The following is a 7,500-nucleotide window of genomic DNA, read 5'->3' as shown; positions in this document are numbered from 1 at the left end:
TTGAGTCCACGTAATAAAATATTTATGTTATGTAGCCAAGAGGATACAAAAGCTCCTCTTGGCTGCTGATGTACAACTTAGAAATGTGTTTTTGATCATGTATTTTTTAATTATTTACAAAAAACACGGAAAATTGTTCAAAAAGTAAAATAAAAATATAGCACCCCAGCTACGAAACCAATCCCAGCTCTAAAACACTTTAAAAAATACAAAGTAATCGAGAAGATATACAATACATACTTTAGAAAAAAGTCAAACAAAAAAGTTATAAAGGCAACTGTATCAATAATAATATCAATGTTTTTTTAATCCAAAAATTTTATTTAAAAAAAACAAAAATTTTTTGATAGATACTCGAAAATTATGAATCAATTTAGAATCAAGAGTTAAAAAATATATATATATTTTTTTTAAATCGCAATTTTGATGTGAATTTATTTTTTGAGCACAGTGTCAGTGGGGGTTGGGAAGAGTTTGTGAGTATGTTAAAGTGGAACTGTGCTATTTTTGAAATTTTGCCTAACATTCACAATTCCTATGTAAGACAAGAACAGGTTTTGGTTTTTTTATGCATTGTAATTCGTAAAATATGGCAAGTACGAGGTGAATAACAATGCAGCTAATGGGAGTACTCTACTGCGCACATAAAGCCTTCTCAAGAAACCATCCAAAAACTGGCAACACTACTCCTATTAATACTCCTTTTACCTCTCCTGACCTGAATATTAACCAAGTATTAGTGATATTGTATGACAAGCGCTAACGCAGACAAACTATTTTTAGCACCGCCGTGATCGCAGAGAGCTAACTAACTTACGCAGAGCTGCTGCATCTCCTCGGAGATGGTAGAAGCCAATTCTGGATTATAAATCATGCCTCTATAAATCAGGTTGCGGCCATAAACTGAGAAGTTGGTGGTCTTTGAAATTCAACTGGTACCCAGTGATGGCGAGAAAGAAGAAAAGAAGATTGTTTGCACCCAAATTCTTCATGTAAACAGTAAGACATGAACATACTATCAGTCAGCGTCCCAGTGACAGCAGACATTGATTGATTTTGTTCGTAGCTTGTAGTTCTTGTTTAGCACCTAGTGATAATGCTACATGATGCTTAGTGTGTCACTAAAACTGGATCTGTTTATCACGCAACATGTAGATCCTGCTCCTCATATTCAGATTCAAAACTATAAGGTTCCAGATCATTTGTCCTTAAGTATTCATTGTTGGTTCTCATGAAGTCAGCCATTATTAGTTGTTGAAAGAACGCGGTGATGCACCTGTGAAATTAATACCTCCATATGCTTGAAATGACCAAAATACATACAAAACCCAAAACCAGTGAAGTTGGCACGTTATGTAAATTGTAAATAAAAACAGAATACAATGATTTAAATTCGGCGGCCTTTCTGGGTGTTGTTGATAAATGGCTTTCGCTTTGCATAGTAGAGTTTTAACTTGCACTTACAGATGTAGCGACAAACTGTTGGTACTGACAGTGGTTTTCTGAAGTGTTCCTGAGCCCATGTGGGGATGTCCTTTACACACTGATGTCACTTTTTGAGGGATCAAAGGTCACAAGCATTCAATATTGGTTTTGAGCTTTGCTGCTTAAGTGCAGTGATTTCTCCAGATTCTCTGAACCTTTTGATGATATTACGGAGCGTAGATGGTGAAATCCCTAAATTCCTTGCAATAGCTTGTTGAGAAATGTTGTTCTTAAACTGTTGGACAATTTGCTCACGAATTAGTTGACAAAGTGATGACCCTCGCCCCATCCTTGTTTGTGAATGACTGAGCATTTCATGGAAGCTGCTTTTATACCCAATCATGGCACCCACCTGTTCCCAATTAGCCTGTTCACCTGTGGGATGTTCCAAACAAGAGTTTGATGAGCATTCCCCAACTTTCTCTGTCTTTTTTGCCACTTTTTTGAAATATATTGCAGGCATCAAATTCCAAATGAGCCAATATTTGCAAAAATTATCAAAGTTTACCAGTTCAAACGTTATATATCTTGTCTTTGCAGTCTATTCAATTGAATATAGGTTGAAAAGGATTTGCAAATCATTGTATTCTGTTTTTATTTACCATTTACACAACGTGCCAACTTCACTGGTTTTGTAAATGACTTATTATGAATGTGCCTGGTACTATATTGCATGCATATCATATGCATGCAATAATGCAATAATGTTTTATTTACATGCTGTAAGTACATATGCACCATTATTTACTTTTTAAATTCGATCTCAATTCTGTACACTGATGCTGGAATTTAAATTTTCCTGATGGAACTCTCCTGAAGGAATCAATAAAGTACGATCTATCTATCTATATGTACTTACAACATGTAAATAAAACATTTTATTGATTAAAGTACTATCCATCTATATGCACTTACATGTAAATAAAACATATTGATTAAAGTACTATCCATCTATATGCACTTACAACATGTAAATAAAACATATTGATTAAAGTACTATCCATCTATATGCACTTACAACATGTAAATAAAACATTATATTGCATGCATATGTACTTCCATCCATCCATTTTCTACCGCTTATCCTTTTCGGGGTCGTGGGGGGGTGCTGGAGCCTATCTCAGCTACAATCGGGCAGAAGGCGGGGTACACCCTGGACAAGTCGCCACCTCATCACAGGGCCAACACAGATAGACAACATTCTCTTACAGCATGTAAATAAAACCAAGGGTTTTTTGAGCGCACTTCATAGTTGGAATAGAGCAAATCTCATTAGCTGCATTGTTAGCGGACTTGAGCTAGCGTTTATTTACGAGTTATAATGCATTAAAATAACGTGTTGCACAAGGATTGTGAATAGGCAAAATTCCAAATAAAAGTGTATTTGACAAGAACATGTCCTAACGTGATACAATTTAAGATGATTTTGAGCACCGAAGAACAGTTAACTCATAAAATAAATGTGATCCAAGCAAGATTCAGACATAGCCGCTGAAAATCATTTTTGATGGTTCAAGTCAGAATTGTTGGTTCAGTTCTTGTATTGGTCAAAAGACAAGTCAGTGTGTCCCATTGTTTGGTTTTCATCTCTCGGGACACAAAGAAATTGGGTCAGTTTCAGAGGACGAATTCACCTTCCAGTTGTTCTTTGGGGTCCTTTGTGGGTTCAAATGTGCTGACTTTTGCAACTAATGGCTGTTATGAAATAAGTCTTATGTCACTGTTATTTATGTGTAATAGTGGACCCATTGCCAGGGTTTGCTGGAGAGGATCAAAGCGGCACAACATGCTCGTAGGCACGCCATCTGTTACCCTGTTCATTAGGCATGTAAGGTGATCCGTGTTTTACGATACATGATTATAACCCATCCCGCTCTGAGTTTGCTAAAAACAAGCTCGCTCCTCAGGGCCCTTGAACCCAACGGCGCAGTATCTCTGTATCAGGCAGGCTAATAAGTATAATTCATTTAGCACATCTTCGGCGTGCAAATTCTTCATGTTAGTTGGTTTCACTTCTCTTATTGAACAGCTATGCTATCCCTCTTGGCTACATTTTTATTGCTCCAGATAATATAGGGCCCCAGCCTAGTTTTTATTCAAATACCCACATATTGGATGAAACAAACACTGCAAAGATGGTATCAAGAGAACATGCACAAAAGAGCAAGAATTGGATTAATTTACACAGACTTTATCTTTATTTACAGATGAATCTTTTGACATATTTATCTGTTGGCATTGTCAAGGTGATGCAATACTTTTTACTCTTTTTTGTGTTTTTACTTTGGAGGTTGCATTTAACGTGTTTTTCTTTGTTGTTGTTTTTTTTCAGTTCTAAAAACAAGAATCCAAACATATTCCTGCAGGCGGCCAAAACCAAATAAAAGGTTTTTCTTTTCTTTTTAAAAAAAAATGTGGTGAGAAGAAACAGGTGAGTTTTATTGATGTAATGAACAGGTGGGAAGGGATGTCAGACAGTAATTACATTGTGTATGTAATGTGGTGTGACGACGAACGTGGCTGAACGGGTCTTAAAAGAACAGGATGACAATGATGGAATAATCCTTGTCTGTGTCGGAATTACTTCCATATGCCCAGCCTTCTCAATTTAAATGACAAAATCTAATTTGGGAATTTTATTTACACTGATCTACACTCTTTAATTGCATTAGTTCCATGTGATAATTATATGGGTAGTCTTATTGGGGGGAGAACAGATAATTAGATTTGCCTTGGACTCTGCCTTTCATCTCAGTGCGTGGAAACAGACCCAAATTAGGGGCTGGTCCAAAACATTCTGCTTCACTGTGTCCCGCAAAAAAATATAAAAAAATATTCAAAACCAAAAAGTGAATGCACTGCATAGGTGAGGGTAAGCTGCTTACGTACGCAGTAAGAGACGTGGCATCACAGGCGGGCTTTTTAAAGTGGTCAGACTTCTGATTGTAACACTGACCGGAATGTTGAATGACCTTGGAGGGGGACCAGTCATGCTCACTCACCGAGCAACTGATTGGAGTGTGGTACGGCAGCGGCGATGAACAGGGAGAGGGGGATTGCAGAGGCGGAGTCCACTGTGAAACAGAAGGTGCGGAGCGGGGAGACGCCAAGAGACGGCGGGGAAGATGGAGGAGGCTGTATGAGAGCGAGTGAGGAGGGGAAAAATGAGGGGGATGTAAAATTTGTCGTCAAGATTCAGTTACTGAGCAGTAGCTCTGTTGCAGTCTCCACGTCCCAGGATTTTGACGACAAGGCCACTATTACTGCATTCTGCGAAGAAACCAAAATGTCAGGAAAAAATGAGCAGGGGGAAGCCCAGTAGGGCCTAAAAAGGTAACTTTTGAGACCTACTTACTTTTTCAAAGCCCATGGCACAGAGTTTGTCTATTTTGCGTGTGTACTCCGGACTAGAGACGGGAGCGCCAGCGTAGACGTGAGACCAAAGCCTTGCTGTCTGCTTGAACATCTCTGGGTTCTGCTTGTACTGTGGAACAAAACACACATTTACACCATTCATTCATTTGGCATGCTAAACCCAGGCTATGCTAAGAAAGGACATACTAAAATAAAAAGCATACATCTCAGCTGTCAGAAGTGAAAAGACAAATGGTTAAGGATGAGAAGGATGTATGGAGCAGCAGCTAATATCTGCAGTTAAGAGTCAAAGCAAGGGCAAGCGTTGTACTTTGAAGATTAACAGTGTTATATGTTACAGTAAAGCAAATGCATGTGATTTGTCCACTATGCCCGTGTTTTTCAACCGTTTTTGAGCCGAGGCACATTTTTTTTCATTGAAAAAATGCAGAGGCACGCCACCAGCAGAAATCATTAAAAAAATGAAACTCAGCAGCCGATATTGACAATAAAAAGTCGTCGTCGCAATTGTTGGGTATGACGTCAAACTATAACCAAGCATGCATCACTATAGCTCTTGTCTCAAAGTAGGTGTACTGTCACATAACACCGTGACTTATTTTGAGTTTTTTGCTCTTTTCCTGTGTGTAGTGTTTTACTTCTTGTCTTGCGCTCCTATTTTGGTGACTTATTCTATTTTGTTGGTATTTCCCTGTAGCAGTTTCAAGTCTTCCTTGAGCGCTATTCCCCACACCTGCTTTGTTTTAGCAATCAAGAATATTTAAGTCGTTGCTATCCTTCTTTGTGGGGACATTGTTGATTGTCATGTCATGTTCGGATGTACTTTGTGGACGCCGTCTTTGCTCAACACGCTGTAAGTCTTTGCTGTCGTCCAGCATTCTGTTTTTGTTTACTTAGTAACCAGTTCAGTTTTAGTTTCGTTCCCTAAGCTTCAATGCCTTTTCTTAGGGGCACTCACCTTTTGTTTATTTTTGGTTTTAGCATCATATATCTTTTCACCTGCATGCTGCCTCCCGCATATTGTGATCACGACAAACCATGTTCCCGACATAAACAAAGCAATCAGCTACCTGCTGCCACCTACTGATATGGAAGAGTATAACATTGTTACTCTGCCGAGCTCTAGACAGCACCGACACTCAACGGCACATTATTTGCAGACTATAATTACTTGTTTGCAAAAATATTTTTACCCCAAATAGGTGAAATTACATAATCTCCCACAGCACACCAGACTGTATCTCACGGCACACGCACAGTGGTTGAAAAACACTGCACTATGCTACCAAGTCAATTGTCACAGCAGCACCCAGTGTTGCAAGTAAAATAGTAGTGAAGGCAAGGCTTAAGTTCTGGGGTCATGTTATAATTTTCTTTCTACATTTAAAACACTGCCTTGTGGTCTACATAACATGTAACAGTTGTTCTTTGGTGAAAATGTTGCATATATTATGCTTTACAGACCATCTCTAAACTGCTTTCTGGCCGTCTCTTCAGAATGTGCTGTTTTGTGGGCGGTCTTATTTATGTGCCAAAGCCCTCCTGCAGGCCAAGCCCCTTGCGACTGCGTCTCCACTCTGTCAGCCATGTTGTAATAACACTACATATAGCGTTTCCGTAGAGTCTACTCACAGATATAAGATACTGGTAATAAAAAAACTGACATTTTTAATAGGGCCCTGCGGTGCTTGCTCCACTGTTTGGGCCTATCTATACGCTACTTTGTTTCAGAAATGGCAAGAGCGGAGGATTTTAACATGCATGTGCATGTACGAGCCAGTCTACCCCACAACAAGAGGACAGAGAAAAATAAAGAACTTATTGACTACAACTTTGAAAAAAACTGAATAAAAATGCCGGACTCGCGCAAATCTCTTATGGCAGTGGTCCCAAACCACCGGGCCGCGGACCGGTACCGGCCGCGCAAGAAATTTAAAAAATATATATATATATATATATATATTTTTTTTTTAAAATTAAATCAACATTAAAAACACAATATATACATTATAAATCAATATAGATCAATACAGTCTGCAGGGATACAGTCCGTAAGCACAAGTGGTTGTATTCCTTTATGAAAAAAAATAAAATAAAAAATAAAAATTCCACCTCCCCCCTTACCCGGTCCGTGGGACAAATTTTCAAGCGCTGACCGGTCCCCAGCTACAAAAAGGTTGGGGACCACTGTCTTATGGTAAACCTTTACCAGATATTGAGCTGTCCGGCGACGTAACTATGGCTAAATATGTCACAAATTCCAAACAGGTCGTTTGGAAAGAGGCAAAAGTGTTTGTTTTTTTATATATACCGTATTTTTTGGACTATAAGTCGCTCCGGAGTATAAGTCACACCGGTCGAAAATGCATAATAAAGAAGGAAAAAAATATAAGTTGCACTGGAGTATAAGTCGCATTTTTTGGGGAAATTTATTTGATAAAACCCAACACCAAGAATAGACATTTAAAAGGCAATTTAAAATAAATAAAGAATAGTGAACAACAGGCTGAATAAGTGTACGTGCAGTGTTTCCCATAAACTGCCAAGATACCTGTGGTGGTGGGGGCGTGGCCATGGGCGTGGCTATTGGTGTGGTCACCATGACATCATCGATTAATTTGCATAATTTACTACAAAGAT

At 38.7% G+C, this 7,500-nt stretch overlaps 2 protein-coding genes across 3 annotated transcripts in view; both read right to left on the bottom strand.

The window, feature by feature from the left end:
* Window positions 1-259, bottom strand: part of LOC133648048 (neuronal acetylcholine receptor subunit alpha-9-II) — a 21,881-nt gene extending 21,622 nt beyond the window's left edge. For both annotated transcript variants that reach the window (XM_062043826.1, XM_062043827.1), the window contains exon 1: window positions 1-259. This exon is cut by the window's left edge. The gene's annotated coding sequence lies outside the window, so the exon portion shown is untranslated.
* Window positions 260-3,664: 3,405 nt separating this feature from the next.
* ube2ka (ubiquitin-conjugating enzyme E2Ka (UBC1 homolog, yeast)) overlaps window positions 3,665-7,500 on the bottom strand; it is a 25,005-nt gene continuing 21,169 nt past the window's right edge. The window contains exons 6-7 of the mRNA XM_062045991.1: window positions 4,841-4,969; window positions 3,665-4,755 (exon numbers count right to left, since the gene is read on the bottom strand). Of these exons, the coding sequence (XP_061901975.1) occupies window positions 4,681-4,755; window positions 4,841-4,969 (204 nt within the window). The 3' untranslated portion in view covers window positions 3,665-4,680. The remainder of the gene's footprint in view (window positions 4,756-4,840; window positions 4,970-7,500) is intronic.

Source organism: Entelurus aequoreus, linkage group LG04 (genome assembly GCF_033978785.1).
Source record: "Entelurus aequoreus isolate RoL-2023_Sb linkage group LG04, RoL_Eaeq_v1.1, whole genome shotgun sequence".
NCBI lineage: Eukaryota > Metazoa > Chordata > Actinopteri > Syngnathiformes > Syngnathidae > Entelurus > Entelurus aequoreus.
This window is presented reverse-complemented; position numbering and strand designations above follow the sequence as displayed.